The following is a 17590-nucleotide window of genomic DNA, read 5'->3' as shown; positions in this document are numbered from 1 at the left end:
AGCCAAAGTTGAAAGGTATTTAATTAAGTTAGTTTTATGGTTTGAATATTTGTGTTTTTCTTTACTTTCCTCCAATGTATTCTTGATGCAAACTGTGAATGATACAATAATGAGAAGGAGGGAGGAAGATAGGGAGAGAGGAACAATCTAGACACACATGCAGGTAACACACATTTATAGCAGCCTGGCACACACCAAGGCTGCTGGTTGAGGTGCATGCATAAGCCAGGCCTACAAAAAAAAGCTCATTTTAAAATGGGATCTTTTTGTCAATCACTTGTCCCTTTGGAGCTCTGAGTCACAGCATCTATTCTTTGGACAAGACCAAATCTTCCACACTAGCCACTAACAGGACTACGAAAAGGGCCACAAAAAGCAAAACTGGATTTGATTCTGTATTATGTACCTCTGGCATCATTACCTGTAAACAGCAAATGCAGATATTTAATTTCTGGTGCTTAAGAGGCTGAAGGAACACAGCTGTGCCCTCCCTTCTCCCTGATTCCAGGTAGAATTTGAAACACCAGCTAGTTTAAAAAATAAATCACCATCTGAAGTGCTTTATGGAACAAAAGGAAATTAATTAAACTGTTATAAAAAGCATATAGCCCAAATGCCACAATATCTTTCTTAGAGAATAATATTCTAAATATAGCAGCACTTTCAAGGTTAAACTTTATGGTCAGAAGGTAGTGTTAATTAGTCAAGTATTAGGTTCCATTAGAAAAAATTGTATTTCTAGTTGGGGACGTTCACATTTAAACGACTCTTAGTTGTGTAGCTGTCAGTCTTCTGACAGCTTAAGACCACTCACAAAGTGAAGTAATATAAAAGTCCTGCTGCTCCTGTGTCCACACCCAACATCAATGGTATTCCAAGACAGATGAAGGAATCACCCTCTTCCGTGCCACCTGCCACCAGCTCTATTCCTTACCTCCTCTTGGTGAGGGGCTTGGGAAGGCAGCAAGATCACTGAGTATGAGTAATGAGATCTGGAACCAGCATAGAAATAAACAGGTGAGAGGTCACCACAGGTGGAAAAGTGGGAGACAGAGGGAGGGTAAGGTAGGAATCGATAAAGGGCCACGAAAAATGATAACATTGCATAATATTGAATATTATCCTGAAAAAATATTAAAAAAGAAGAAAAAAGAAAAAGAAATAAATGGTTGGAGGAAGAAAACACGATTCCGTTTGGAGGACAGGGCCATCCTCCCTGCACAGGACACCACAAGGGCCTTTGAGAGAAGAGAGGAGAGAGGTGCAGGAGGCCTGCAGGAGGGGAGGGCCTCTATGGAGATTCTTTAGGGATGTTTGGTTTATGGCACAAGGGGTCATGTGGGACCCAGGAGAGAATGACGCAGGCGGCTAATTATTTGGGGTGAAACAGGGCTCAAAGTAGAGAGGTCTGAAAGGTTCTTTTTTTCAGAGTCTAGATTATCTACACCAGCAGACCAGATGGGAAAGGAGGCAAAGGCTTTAGGTAGACATTCTTTAACAATAAAAGTGTCTGTTTGGCTGAACGTTCCTGGTGCATTTTCTGGAAACCTGGTAACAGAGGACCAATGTGGGGTGTTTAGATCCTCTCTATAAAATTTTCTGACATTTTCAGAAATGAATGATACATATAAGCATTTCAAATGCTGTTCCAGGACCAATCTGAGTGAAATCAAATGGGCACTTGTGGAATATGTGTATATGGAGCACAGTGGTTACCAGCACAGGCTTACGATCAGGCCGCTCTGGACCTGAGATGTGGCTCTGAGATTCTCGTACTTTTCAGTACTGCACTTTTGTGCAGCACTTTTGACCTTCTCTGAGGATCAACTGCCTTGTGGGGGTCACACCTGGCTCATGGTGCTGTGAGAGCTAAATGAGAATTAGTAAAACACTTAGCACAGGCTTGGCATATAGTAAATGATCAAATTATTGTTGCTAGAAATAATAAAAATAGTAATAAACTAAATGTTCACCCCTTCATGTTTACCTAGATGCTCCTATCACTGTCAAAGTAGTAGCAAACAACAAACAAACCAAATCTGGCTGCCAACGCTGAAATCTGAAACTTGGAATTAAGAATACAGAAACCTCAGGGAGACAGTTACTGCATGGGATGAAAAGGGCCCCAGATTCACAAGTGGAAAGAAAGGACAGAACACCACTGGGGGTCTTGATGTTTAAAAGTGGTAAAAACAGAAGCTGCAGAGATGGCCTTCTTTTAGTCCTGTAAACATTCAGACGCAGAGGTCTGGAATTTCAAGCAGCAGGTGATCATCAATATAATTATAGACCTGGAAAACCCTTACCACTCCTACAATTAAAAACAATGGACATAAACACTACCTTCTAGTTATTGATGGTTTCCTTCTTCCACCACCCCTCCCACCAGCAGATCCATCACAACATAGCCCCTAGCTCCTGACAGTTTTCACTTCTCTTTCATCAAGCCTAGATGGTAATAAAGCTTCCAGCAGAGCAGGCTGCAGACATCATCAGGGATAAACTGTCCCCTCAGGAGTGAAAGTAGTGAGGGCTTCCTGAAGGCAGGGTCTGTGTCCCTGAGCTAGCGAAAGGCATTCAATCCCTTTTCTGTCTTTTGCCTCACAAAGATTTGCACGGACAATGTCAAGGGTCAGAGCTTTCAGGCCTCTGTCCAGGTGGAATGAAGGTAACTTCATAAACACTACTTTAGGGGATAATGCCATGCTACAGAGGGATGGACAAAGATGGGGTCTCAGCAGTACAGACAAGAATCTTGTGTAGAAATAGCAATCACCCATGGGCAAATCACTAATGTCAGCAACTTTCTGAGGCAGCATTCTGTCCCAGGTATGAAAAGATTCCTGCTGCCTGAGAAACTCTAATGTAGACAGTAAAACGTAAATGTATGCTAGAAGCTTGCAGCTTAATTAAATAGTCCACTAATATTACTGTCAAGAAGAAAGTGCCCTGCAGCAGATGGCTGTGTGATGGGAGGAGGGAGTGCCTGCGAAGTTGCACATGTGTGTGTGGTGGGTGCCACACCTGGGGTCTGGACTAGAAGTTCTCTGTTGTTGCCTCCCCTGTAGCAACTGCCTCCAATTCAGACTGAGGGCCCTGTGGCTATTGCAGCCTGCTGGGTTTTGGCTGTTTGGCTGCCTGTTTTTCTTGTCACACACCCCTCTCCTTTATTGGATAACATTTTGATACGCTTTATATGATTTTCTAGCTCCTCTGTTATTTTTAAATGGGAAAAACAACACGAGGCATCTAAAAAAAATATTTATTGACTTTTATGACTATAAAAATAAACTGGAGGCAGAAAATTTGAAAAGTATATAAAACCCTAAAAGAAAAATGATTAGTGACACTTCTATCCAAAGAAAATTTTTTTATATTTATCCTTTTTGGTCCTTTTTGGCCTTTCTTCTCGATACAAACACATACTATTATTTAAAAACAGTAGGGATCATATCATATGTACTTAGTCTATTTTTTTCATTTAGTGATGCATTACGGAGTATTTTTCATATTATTAGATATTAGGTAACATCATAATTGTTAATGGCTGCATATACTTGATCCTATGACTGTGGCCAGTCCCCTATAGCCCACCATTCAGCTGGTTTTGGTGTCATTCAGAACCTTTGATGAGGAGATCCATGAACAAGAGCCAAGGTCTAAATGTGCACAGTCACTGGACAATGCTTATTTCTGTCAAAGCCCACATCACAAGTGGAGGAAGTGCACTGATTAAAAAGAGTGGGCCCTTTCACTGCAACTGCTCAGGACTAATTTTGGAGAAGAGGCATCTCTAACAAGTTTTTGAAGATAGGCAAATGGCCTAGTACTAGGTTATCAGAATAAAGATTGCTCTATACTGATTTACTCCTCTCTAGGAAGGGAATTGGTAGGGCCCTCCACATGGGTAAGCTTTCTCAAGTCAGTTTACTTCACATGACAACTGCAGAGAAGCTGACGGGCTTTCCCAACAATGGTGCAGGGCAGAGGCAGTGGCACATGTTTACATGTTGCTTCTTCTCAAGCAATTGGACCAGGACTGGCTTTGAACCCTCTAATATACTACACTTTCATTTTATTTCTTGATTCAGTTAATCCTAAACTCTTTACAAAACAATTGTTCCAGTCCTATCAAAAAACTGAGAAAGTGCTAGGATTAGCTTAAGATGATTTCTGTAGATTCGATATAACTGTAGGAATACATTGGTGTATATAAATCTCTGTTGGAATTTTTCAGTTAATTCAAATTATGGAGGTTACCCCATAGGCAAGGTACAATTATTCTCATTGTGCCTGAGGCCTTCGGGGCTAAGGGGTCATCTGAAGGAGAAAGCTCAGGGATACCAGAATCCCAGGAAGAAAGGGCATAAATCTTTATAGTTTGTAGAAAAGAAAAAACTCTGCTCTCTATCAGTAGAGCAACTAAAGTTCAAGAGTTAAGGGCCCTGTGAAAAAGTTGAGAAACTGCTGGATGGAAACCACTAGTGAACCATAAAACTAATTTAGTGGGTAGAGATAATCAAATGAAATAGAAATGTCAGGGAATATCACATGAAGTTAAGGCTATTTACTGTTTCATGAAACATACATATGAGTGTGCATGTGTACGTATATAGGTTTGACTGCATCTCCATGTTCGCATGCAAGTATATGCCAAATTGCAATAGAAAATATCTCATGGCCAAAAGTTTGAAATCCATCTAGATTGACCATTACTCCAAGAGAAGCTAGATATAAAAAATGTAGGATTAAAAAAATTACACATTAATCAATCATTAATTTTCAATTCCATAAATAGGTACTAGAAAGCATCACCCAAACTTCAAATGTTCCTTTAGAGAGTCTTTTTCTTATGGGAGAATTGGGAAAATTGACAAAAAATTCCCATCTTAATGGTTTAAAATAGAATTGGTCTTATGTGAAATTCACCCCCAGAACTTGTGTCTCCACACTGTGTGACAACTTTAGAAGTGCTTTGATAAAGGCTATCCTGCCTTGGCAAAAAGGAAGATAAGCACTATTTTAATACATACACATTCAATAAAAAACTAAACATGAGACTTAAGACTATCCAAAATAATAAACTAATCTTAATATAGCAAATGCCCAATCACAGGTTTTCTCATACCTTTTACAATAAGTGGTAGGTTTATATCCTCCAGTATGTTAACTGACTCAGTTAGCCAGGGTAACATTTTATTACCCAGCTAGGATTGCTGTGTTACCATTTTACTCAAAGTAAATGACTGTACATTTTATTAAGGTTACTTTTAAAGTTTTATTAAGTTTACTTTTATGGTACAGACCGATGACTGGAGAATTGGTAACCTTAGGAGATCATAATCTTTCAACTTGTCCATGTTTGGTAGTGCAGAACTCTACAGCTTCAACAAAATATTTAAAAGTATTTTCAAAAGATTTGAGCCGATCCAAAGGTATCTGAAAGCATCTCTACTCTCACTTTAAGTTTTCCTGAAACCCGCCTCCTTACAGATGGGAAGTGATCTTTCATTTGGGAAAAAATTAAGTTCAGGCTCTTGTGTTGGCATTTAAATAATAATAAAAATAACTTTGCCAATTACAAATGAAATGGGCAAGGTAAAGATAGGGCTCCCCTCTCAATCAACAATACTGGATTCTTATTTATTCTATATTACACCTGAATTTTCTACTACCAAAGCTTGATGACACCAGTGAGCAAAGTGATCATTTAAAAGACATACTGTTTATTGATTATTCTAGTTTCCAGTAGTGAGTCAGTTTTTAGAAAGCTGCCTAGACTCTATTATCTCATCTTTATAGAAAACATTCCATTATGCTATTGAATATTATGGATAGTTTATATAGTTTATATCCAGGCTTCCCATCTGATGTTCTGTGGTCACAAAAATGTCCTAAGTACTATGCTGATCCCCTCAGCCTTCAGTGTTGGCCACCCGTTTGAATGTAAACATTTTTTATGGGTACCATTACGTGAAAAACTTTGGCCAGTTCTGGCGTACTGACTAAACAGCAGTATAAACAACATCTCCTTATTTTTTACAATCTGCTATTGAAGACCCAAGTCACTGTTATTAAATGTTACTTAAAATCTGAATTGATTAAGGTATATCTAAGCATTCAGCACCAAAAAGGCCTTTTCTCTCTGTCAAACTGGTAATATTCTCAGATCATAAGCATGAGTTAACTCATTGTTTTTCTTTTTGAACTGATTTCTAGCAAGCTCAATCTAAAATTTTGTGCTGAACTGCATTAGCCTAATATCTACTTCATTTACAGTCATTTCCTGCATTTCATCACTGAACTCAGTTCTTTTAGTATGCCTTTCAAGAGTTTTTTTATATTCACCTAAAGATCTTGATGAGATTCGGTTCAAAAATAATTGTACTATTTTAGGGGGGCTGGCCAGTTTGCTCACTTGTAGAGCATGGTGCTGATAACACCAAGGTCAAGGGTTTGGATCCCCGGACCAGTTAGCAATCAAAAAAAAAAAAAAAAGTTTTGTTACATCCATGGCTTGGAATGTAACCTATGACCTTTTTAGAATTAGAGTGGATTAAAAATGATAAATAAACAAATGAAAATTTCAGAAAAAGATGTCTATATAATTATGAACTGCCTGGTATTACTATTCAATACAGTTCTGTAAGAGTGGGAAGCAAAAAAAAAAAAAAAAAAAAATTGCCCTAGGAAGAGCATAATAAAATTTACCATCTCTATCTTCTGAATTTTAATTCTGAAACACACACACACACACACAAACTTATTACTCATTGTATATATATAATTCTATCTGGATTTCTACTTTGAACAATATAACTTTTAAAATGAATCATATGAAATTGCCATTGTTGTAGGTCAAAAATGGTTGACTGTTAGCAATTCTATATAATTCAACCTGAGTAGGAGGAAATGATTTAATATAAGTGGATAGTAAAGGATATAAATGTATTAACAAAGAATCAGGTCTCACCTGAATGACCTCAGCATTCGATAGGATTTTCCTAAATCGGACACTCGTCTGCAGAATGGACCCACAGCCAACTCCATCTGAAATATTAAAAGATACTCCACAGCTTTTTCTGTAAGAATCCTAAAGTAAATTTTAGACATACCTGGATCATAGAAAGTTATAATTTGTAGTAAACTTAATGCTATATGGTCTGTGAGGTGAGTTTTGAAAGCCAATTAAACTTATTAAAAGGCAAGAATTTAGATAATTTTTGCATTTATTTACTGAAGGGACCCAAGATGAGACAAATTCCTTTATGAAAACAGAAAAACACTGTTTGTTATATGAGGAGAAAGTTTAGATCGTTCCTCCACTAAAAAATCAGGAAAAGGAAAGTTTTACGACTGTGTGCCTATACTTTAAGTAGGCATCACAAGTCTTTTTATATTCAATACAAATGATGACAATTTTTTGTCAGTGTGGCCCAAGTGATTAAAAGCACTGACTCTGGAGCCCTTAACAGCACATCTGTGTCAGAATTCCAAATGTGCAGTTACAAGTTGTGACCCTTACAAGATACTTAATCTCTCTAAGTCTCAGGTCTCTCATCTATAAAATGGCAATAATAATACCTACTTAATAGAATTATTCAAATTAAATAGATAATCCCACAAAGCTCTATGTCAATGGCATATAATAAATGCTCAATAAATATCAGCAATTATTAACAGTATTCTAAAAAAATTTCTCTTTTATATTATTAGTAAACTAATCTGTTCCCTGACTCAAAAATTTAGCAAACACTGGTTTTACTTCTCTTAATTTTCCTCCTTTGACTGGAAATTCTACTCGTCATTAACTAGGCTACTTTTTTTTATCTACCAAGTACATATGCAAAGTTTTTGCATATGTGCCACTCAGATGATAAACTGTTTCTCTACTCGTGCTATAAATAGTACCCTGGTAAAGAATAATTTAGAAAATGGCTGAGAATAAAGCTCTCTGGTAATATTGCATCTTTCTTAAAAAAAAAAAAACATTTAAAAGGAAGTGAGGTTTCTGTCTTTCTGGCCATCCTTATGAAAAACTCCTCAAAATTTCCTTGCCATAGAGACATAATCATTTGAGAAACATTTTTGGCTCCCTATTAATTGCCAGGCATCAAGCTAGACATGGGGATAAGATGATAAATTAGACTGTCTTGCCTTCAAGGAACTCTTTCAAATTTAGTAAAGGGGATATTTATTTCTTTAAACAATATGATTAATCAACAAAATCTTAAGAAATGTACATGTGTATATAGATGCATACACACACAATATACATAGATACACACATAATGATCATTATTAAGAGTTATATCAAATGTATGAACTGAGTGTCAAGGGGGAATTGGAGGGCAGTTTCCTTGATACAGTCTTGAGGATGAACAGTGGCCAGGTTAACTTATCTCCTAAGGCATAGAGGACACAGAGTGTACACTGTATGTCCTAGAGAGAAACCGCACATGGTCGGGAAACTCTCTAAAATACAGAAGAATAAATAAATAAGAGAAAAATCTAAGGAAGAAAAAGTCAAGATTCTTGCCAACAACGCAAAACAGAACAGCTGCAAGCTAGTGTTCTTAACTCAAAAGACAGTGGGTGACGGGCTGTTCCTGGTTTCCTTCAGAATTTGTCATTTACTTCACACTGAGCACAAAGTAAAAATGTGTTTATCATGTATCTTTGACTTGGTAATTCCACTTATATACCTAACTCCATGTGTGCGCACGCACGCATTGGCTTTTTACACAACGAACTTATGTGATGTATTTTTCATTAACTGTTTTCGTTAATTTCTTTTCAATTACCCTAATGGGTTCATTGTCTTCCACAACCTTTGCCTTAGCACATGAGCAGAACTAAATGTTAAAACAAATAAATGGCTAGGAAAAAGTTACTATATGGGAGAATATGACCTTGAATGGTTGTGAAATCTATAATGATACAGAAGATTTCTATGCCATAGGACAATTTCAAAATGTTAAGTGTTTAAAATAAATTTTTCATCCATAAAGGACCTCTAGGGTATTGACAATCGTTTTCTCCTGCCAGAATTCCATTAAACGATACAGGCCATATTTTAAAGGGCAGGAGTGTTCCTTTTAGAGGAGGTGACTCTGCAATTAGCTGTGGCTACAAAAATGTCATGTGCAATTGCTTCTCTCCAGTCCTCCTGTTTGGAGGGAGTGAGCAGGCAGCTGCGGGCATGGTGAACTAATTACATAGCTGCTCCTGACCCACCACAGGCATCTGGTTAACCACCGGCATCTTTGGATACTCCTAGGGCACTCCTGCCCTGACATTGTTCAGGAGAAGAAAAAGGAAGAGGAATTAGAACAGAAATTAGAATTTTAATTTTCTTGTTTTCTAAATGTTTATTTTTTTAGGCACAAAGTGAAACAGATATAAATGTATACTTAATGGGCATCAGAAGACCTATAAATAGAAACTGTTTGGAGTACCACTAAATAATTTAATGCCAACTTCAGTAGCCATCCTCTCCCTCAGGGAAGAAGAGAAAAAGGAGCGGAGGGGTAGTGTGTGCTTCAGAGGGTACTGTGGATAAGTCTGCAAAGAGATTCAAAATCAGCTGAACCCCAATGGCCTTGGACAAGCTTAGTGCTTTCAGAACTGCTATGTGATGAGTGTAGACTCTGAGGCCATGTGGTCACAGTAGGGAATTAATTACCTGTAGGAAATCACCTCATGCCCATGACCTGGATTCCTAAGGGGCTGTGTGTTGGGTACGTCCATCACCATAAGCCCTCCAGATGGCACCCTGCAACTACTTTCTCTTTCTCCATACTAGTGCCAGTGGGGAGAAGTAAGACTCTTAAAGCAATCCTTAAAATATATCGTTATCTGTCTTTGCAATTGGACTTTATGCCAAATAACCAGCATTCCCAAACCTACTCTATTGGTCTGTTCTTGAACTCTTTCTCTTTCTGTTATTTATACCAGGATAGCAGGTACTTTTATCTCAAGGACACTTTTGAAACCCATAAAGTATTTGTGTATTCTTGATTCCAGTGACCTCAATGGCTTTATTTAATTTTCAACCAAAACTGATAAAACTTTCAATTATGAGGCAATTGAAAGGCTTTTTAATCTCCAGCTGATGGCTATCATGAATATAAATGTCTGGGTAATGCTATTTAAGTGTTTTGACTGACCCCAGGGGGAAAAAAAAAAAACACTTCCAACCAAGTATGATACTAACAGCCAAAGAACAACACCACATAATTACAGTGGCGGCAAGAAACCAAATTAAGTGAAATAAAAATCCCAATTAAAAAATTTATTTTTTTAAAAAATGGGAGGAAGAGTCATCACATAACACCCGGATAACATTTGCCAAAGTTACTGATCAAAAATATGATTAGCTATGATAGTGCTTCCACCTGTCTTTCCTGTGCCCATGACCCACAGGAGTGGTACCATCCCCAAGATGAGTGGCAGGATGTTCTGAAACTGGGACACACCATACAGGCGTGAACAAAGGAAGCTGCTTCTCAATACCACACAGACCGCAGCAACCAAATGTCACTCACTGCAGGGCTGGCCGGTTAGCTCACTTGGATAGAGCATGGTGCTGATAACACCAACATCAAGGGTTCAGATGCCTGTAAAGGCCAGCCGCCAAAAAAAAAAAAATAGTCACCGCAGAGTTGGAAAATACACTCTTAACACTAAGTAGATGCTGTGTGTATAAATGCCATTTCTATTTTTAAAAAATGGAAAACATAGGCCTTAGAGCAAAAGTTAGTAATAATGACTGATGAGTTTTATTTACCTTAAGGGAAGGGACCCAGGAAAAGTTTGATTTATTGGGCAACATGCCTTAAGAAAAAAAAAAGCCAAATAAAATTCTGAACAATGCAGTTTTTGGAAGGTGGAAGCTCACCCTGGTCCTGGATACAATGCATTTTGAGCAGGTGCTAGCTACAGTAGCAAGGGCTAAAGGACAATACTTTCCATCTTTCAAGACTCATAGGGAACATATCATTAAAATAAAAAACAAAAACAAGTCTCTCTTCTACAGCACTCCCATTTTGGCCATCTCCTGCTTGGCAGCCACTCTAATTGGACTTGAAGTGCTGCCTCCAGGAAAGTGACTCAAGAACCAGCTGGAGCAGAATGCAAATAAACTGGTGGGGGAGGGAGCCCAGGGAGAGAAGAGGATAGGAAAAGAACAAATTAAGGAGGAAAGGGGAAAGGGAGAACAGAGACCCATCTGAGTATAGCTGATGTTTTTAACAAACAAGAGCCGGTCCTAGGAAACCACTGTGTTTTCATTTCAATAAGCAGCCTGTAACCCCAGTAAGGGACAAGTAAGGCACTATTTATGTATAATTCTCTTTAAGCTGAGTTTACCTGTAAAACAAAGCCTAAGAATGAAGTTGATAAAAATGGAAACAGTAAAAAGAGCTATGTTAATGGTAACAGTTATTTCTATTTTCATGCTGTGGCTACTAAAGGCTTATTTCTCAAAGGAAGGCTCTTATCTGCGGTTTAGTGGCCTCAGGCATATCATTTGGGGGTAAAAATGACTAATTGCTGGATCAATTCTTATGCAAAGAACCTGGCCCTGGAAAACCTTAGGTTTTGTTACCTGTTCCTTTTGGTAAGCATCAGGTCTGAGGGAGCATCTGACAACCCATCACCCTGATACAAAAAGTCTGCCCAGGTCCTTTCCTCAATGCAGGGATGATAAACCAAGACACACTCCCAGGCACACTCAGGAATAAATATTGACATTAATATTTATCTTATTAAGCAGGGAGGATCTGGCAAACAACTATGAAGAATCCATTTGAATAACTACTTAGACTAGTAATGCTAATGGCTTTGGAAGACTTAAAAAATGACATGCTGTATAAATAAGAATCACCTCTGTTTTGGAATCTTTTAATTGAAGTGAATGTTTGGGGTGTTTCTTCTTTGCCTCTCATGCTATTGAAAGGCTTTAAAAAATCTGTCTGAAGGACAAAGAAAAAAAAAAAAAAAACATTCCATAAGAGCTGATTATGATTGTGCTATTTTAATGTCATTCTATCCCACATAAACCAGATAGCTTGGAATGATTTCAAGGCCAGCCACAGACAAGAAATGTACTCTACTTGATAGGAGACCAAATAATCACTTTATACCTACCTGGGACATTGTGTACCTAATGAATTAGAACAGTCTTGGAGTGTCGAGCTGGACTCTAAAGGATTACAGATGTGTTGAAGTTCTTTCTCTTTACATGATAACTGGCAACCCCCTTTCCACTGTTTGAAAGTTTATTTCGTTGCCTACATTATTTTCCAACAAGGTCAATCAATTACTCCTATCATTACTGACCTAGTGCGAGAGTACAATAGTGACGAAATCCCATATTATATAAAAAATGGGAAATACTGCTTTACTACAGAATGAGTTACTTCACCTTAACTTGACATATCAAAGAAGAGGGGTTATCATTTTGTTAAATGAAAAGAAAAAAAATATCTGGTATAAAATTATCTTAAAAAAATTTATTTTAATCAGTTAAGTTTAAGAGAACTTGCTTTTCTTCATGCTGCAACTATTTAAAAACACTAATAAATACATATTTACCTCTTTTTATTTAATAGGTAATATTAAGGCCAGAACATTTTTCCCTTTGTAGTTATTCATCAATTTACCTGTGCAAAATCAGCAGCAAGTCGCATTTTCCCACCTTCACCAAGAGGTCTTATGAGACTGGCATTGCGGATAAAAAGTTCAATTGCTCTTTGGGCAATAGCTTCAGTGTTGTCAAAGACAAAATCCAAGCATTCAAAGTGTTTAAAGTAGTCACTCATAACTCTGGCAATGAAACCTTGTAGCTCCTTCATGTACAGAGAACAAGGAACATCGGGTTTTCCTGAGCTGGATAATGGCCTGTAAAAGAAAAAAATTCCCAGCCATTTCAGCACCAATGAACTAAACTACACTGTTTGATTTCTCCCCCCTAGCTGCTATTGCAATTTTTTTCCTTAATGGTATAAAAGGCATCTTTTATTTTTTGCAAAGTGTTAAAGAACATAAAACAATATTTAAATGATATTCTGAAGACTGTTTTAGATGCTAGGAGGATTATGGAAGGAATTTTACAATTCATTTACCTAAAGATTATTAAGAGTGAAATAGAGAACCATCTCAGCTGGATGAATCATACAAGTGCCAAATGCACTCTCTGGGTCTCTCAAGGTCCCTCCCAGCCTCACAACTCTCTGTCCTCTCATGAGTTTTGCCTGGTAAATAAATCATCAATAATGGATCCTGAAATTGCATTATACACTTTAAACTGGCAGAAAATACTTCCTTCTTCAAACAAATTGTTGGCAAAGATCTCTCTGCTCTTGTGCTATTTAATCAGATCAGCCCAATAGTAGAAATCTGACTGCGGAACTGTATGTGACAATACATATTGTATGCAATTTTCTCCTCCAGATGATGAGGTTTGGAAAGGCTTTAATTTGGATCAACAGGTAATGCCAGCTAAGCTTGATGAAATACTATTTATAATTTATAAATGTTTATAGCTTCCCTCTGAAGAATATATTAAAAGAAAATGAAATATTTATAGGAAAGAAGAGTTATACCAAAATTAGATGTCACCTGATACTGTCTAATAGATAAGTTCATTGGCAACATAATGCTGAATCTTTTTCAAAAAGCAAGTGTTTCATATTCTGAGAATGACATAGAGAAGCTGGTGACGGACTAGAGAAGAATAACAGATATGACTAAGATGCCTAGAGCAAAAGAATGAGGTTAAATTAATTATCTTTGAATACAGCAATGGTTACTATAAATAGGATAACCAAAGGTCCTCCATTTCTAGAAGCCAGTAGAAACAGAAAGTAGGTTTTTGTTCCAGCAGGAAGGGATTCTGTCCAGGTATAAGAAAGAATGTCCCAACAATGGCACATAGTGCACAGTGGGACATTTCTGTTTCAGTATCATCACAGGGTGCTGTACTGCTTAGGGACAGGGGAGACCTAGTAAGTGATGGCAGTCTTCATGTGTGTGCGGTTTGGTTTACCCAGATTCAGACTACCAAATGGCCTGGCTTTATTCAGGATTCATCAGTCCAAAAGGATAGGTTGCAAAAAAATGGTATCAATATCTTTCATATCTTTTTTTAAATTACTATATAGATATGTAATATAGTTTGAAATCAGGTAGTGTGATACCTCCAGCTTTGTTCTTTTTGCTCAAGATTGCCTTGGCTATTTGGGTTTTGTTGTAGTTCCATATAAATTTTAGGACTGCTTTTCTATTTCTCTGAAAAATAACACTAGAATTTTGATAGGGATTACATTGAATCTGTAGACAGACTGAGCTTTGGGAGGTATAAACATTTTCACAATATTAATTCTTCCAATCCATGAACATATAATATCCTCCCTTTTATTTATGTCTTTGACAATTTCTTTCATCAGTGTTTTATAGTTTTTAGTGTATGGTTTTTTCACCTCCTTGGATAAATTTATTCCTAAAATTTTATATTCTTTGTAGCTATTGTAAATGAGGTTGTTTCCTTGATTTCTTTTTCAGATAGTTTGATAATAGTGTATAGACTTAGTGCTGATTTTGTATCCTGTGACCTTACTGTTATTTATTAGTTCTAACAGTTTTTTGGTGGAGTCTTTAGGGTTTTCTATATATAAGTTCATGAAGTCAGCAAAGAGTGAGAATTCCACTACTTCTTTTCCTGTTTGGATGCCTTTTATTTCTTTCTCTTGCCTAACTGCTCTGGCTAGGACTTCCAGGACTATGATATAGACGTGGCAAAAGTGGGCATCCTTGTCTTGTTCCTGATCTTATAAGAAAAGCTTCCAACTTTTCACCATCGAGTATGATGTTAGCTGTGGAGCTGTCACAAGTAGACTTTACTGTGTTGAGGTACATTCCTTCTATACCTAATTTGTTGAGAGTTTTTAATCATGAAAGGAAGCTGTATTTCGTCAAATACGTTTTCCTGTATCTAATGAGATGATCATATGGTTTTTGTCCTTCATTCTGCTAATGTGGTACTTCACATTTATAAATTTGCATATGTTGAAACATTCTTACATCCCAGAGATAAATAACGGTGAACAGTCCTTTTACTGTGCTGCATTGTTTGCTAGTATTTTATTGAGGATTATTCTATCTATGTTCATCAGGGATATTAGCCTGTAATTTTCTTGTAGTGTCATTGTCTTGCTTTGGTATCAGGGTAATGCTGGCCTCGTAAAAAGAGTTTGGAAGTATTCCCTCCTGCTTAATTTTTTGGAAGAGTTTGAGAAGAATTGGTATTAGTTCTTCTTTAAAACTTTGGTAGAATTCATCCTTGAAGCCATCGGGTCCTGAGCTTTTCACTGATGAGAGACTTTCTATTAATGATTCAATCTCCTTACTCATTATTGGTCTGTTCAGATTTTCTATTTCTTCTTGACTCAGTGTTGGTAGATTATATACATCCAGAAATTTATTTTTTTATAGGTTACCCAATTTGTTGGCATATATTTGTTCTTAGTAATCTCTTATCATCCTTTGTATTTCTGTGGTATCAGTTATAATGTCTCCTCTTTCATTTCTCATTTTATGTAAGTCTTCTCTCATTTAGTCTAGCTAAGGATTTGTTGATTTTGTTTATCTTCAAAAAGCCAACTCCTGGTTTTGGTGATAATTTCTACTGTTTTTCTAGTCTATTTCATTTATTTCTACTCTGAACTTTGCTATTTCCTTCCTTCTGTTAATTTTGGGCTGTTTTTTCTTATTTTTCTAGTTCCTTGAGGTGTGACATTTGGTTGTTTATTTGAGATCTTTTTTTTTTCATATAAGCACTTATTGCTATAAATTTCCCTCTTAGAAAAGCTTTTGCTGCATTCTGTATGTTTTGGTATGTTGTGTTTCCATTTTCATTTGTCTCAAGTTATTTTTTTTGATTTCCTTTTTGATTTCTTTTTTGTTACACTGGTTGTTCAGAAGTCTGTTGTTTAATTTCCATATATTTGTGAATTTTCCAAGATTTCTCTTGTCACTGATTTCTAGTTTCATACCATTGTGATCAGAAAAAATACCAGTTATGATTTTTATGATTTCAGTTCTTTTAAATTTTTTTCAGATTTCTCTTGTGGCCTAACCTATGATATATTCTGGAGAATGTTCTGCCTGTGCTTGAGAAAAATATGAATAGGAAAAGGTTGGAAGCCAACACCATCACCAGAGGAACAAGGCCCTAAATGGTAAAGGGGTTAGGGAGAAAGGGTAGAGGTTAAATGAAAAACAAAGGCAGTAAACATTAGTGAAATTTTTAAAAATTAAATTATTTATTGAAATAGTAGATTCACATGCAGTTGGAAGAAATAATACAGAGATTCCTTGTACATCAGTCATGTAAACTACCATCTTAAGAAAATAGAAAAAGAAGAGCAAACGAAACCAAAACAAATATAAGTAGGAAATAACAAAGATTACCAACTGAAATATATGAAACAGGGAATTAAAAAAATTAGAGAAAATCAACAAAATTAAAAGTTGATTCTTTAAAAAGACAAACAAAATTTGCAAACCTTTATCTAGATTGACCAAGAAAAAAAGGAGAGAAGACCAAAATCAGAAATATAGCAGGGATATTATTACATTGTCAGTATGTTTCTTGTGGTAGTCAGATTCAGTTTCCTTCTCTTCCTTGTTTGCATTTTTGTTCTATCAGTGGGTTTTGTTCTTTCTTGTGTATTCACAGTAGTGATTGCTGTTATTCGGATTCCAGATGCAGAACTCCCTTGAGGATTTCTTGCAGGGCTGGTTGTGTGGTACTGAACTCCCACAGTTTTTGCTTGTCTATAAAACACACCATTTTCTCCTAATTTCCAAAGGATAGTCTTCCTCGGTATAATATTCTTGGCTGGCAGTTTCTTTCTTTTAGTATTTTGAATATGCCACCCCATTTTCTTCTGGCCTGTAGAGTGTCTGTTGAGAAGTCTGCTGTTAGACTGAGAGGGGCTCCCTTATAGGTGACTTGATGCTTTTCTCTTGCTTCTTTTAAGATTCTCTCTTTGTCTTTGAGCTTTGCCAGTTTGACTATAATGTGTCTTGGAGAGGATCTTTTTGAGTTGGATCTGTTTGGGGATCTGTGGACCTCCTGGCTCTGAAGGTCTATGTCTCTCCCTATACCTGGGAAGTTTTCTGTTATTATTTTATTGAATAGGTTTTCTATGCCTTTTCCTTTCTCCTCCCCATCTGGAACACTCATGATTCAAATGTTTGTGTGCTTATGGTTGTCTGCCAGCTCTCTTAGATTTTCTTAATTTTTTTACATGTTTTGCTTTTTTTTTTGTCTGCCTGCGTTATTTCAAAAAGACTATCTTCAAGATCAGAAATTATTTCTGCTTGTTCTAGCCTGCTGCTTGAGCTATTGGTTGTGTTTTTCATTTTGTTGAGTGGATCTTTCAGTTGAATGAGTTCTACTACATTCTTTTATAAGGTATCAACCTCTTTGTAAATTTCTTCCTTTGCATCACAGATTTTTTTTCTTGTTCCATTGTGTTGTATAACTGAGTCTTCTCATATCTCAGTGAGTTTCCTTAAGATT

At 36.7% G+C, this 17590-nt stretch overlaps 1 protein-coding gene across 1 annotated transcript in view; it reads right to left on the bottom strand.

Annotated features, from left to right (window-relative positions):
- COG5 (component of oligomeric golgi complex 5) overlaps positions 1-17590 on the bottom strand; it is a 338885-nt gene that overhangs the window by 14907 nt on the left and 306388 nt on the right. Inside the window, exons 18-19 of the mRNA XM_063098584.1 lie at positions 12666-12903; positions 6974-7050 (exon numbers count right to left, since the gene is read on the bottom strand). Of these exons, the coding sequence (XP_062954654.1) occupies positions 6974-7050; positions 12666-12903 (315 nt within the window). The remainder of the gene's footprint in view (positions 1-6973; positions 7051-12665; positions 12904-17590) is intronic.

The sequence above is a fragment of the Cynocephalus volans genome, chromosome 6 (assembly GCF_027409185.1).
Source record: "Cynocephalus volans isolate mCynVol1 chromosome 6, mCynVol1.pri, whole genome shotgun sequence".
Classification (NCBI taxonomy): Eukaryota; Metazoa; Chordata; class Mammalia; order Dermoptera; family Cynocephalidae; genus Cynocephalus; species Cynocephalus volans.
This window is presented reverse-complemented; position numbering and strand designations above follow the sequence as displayed.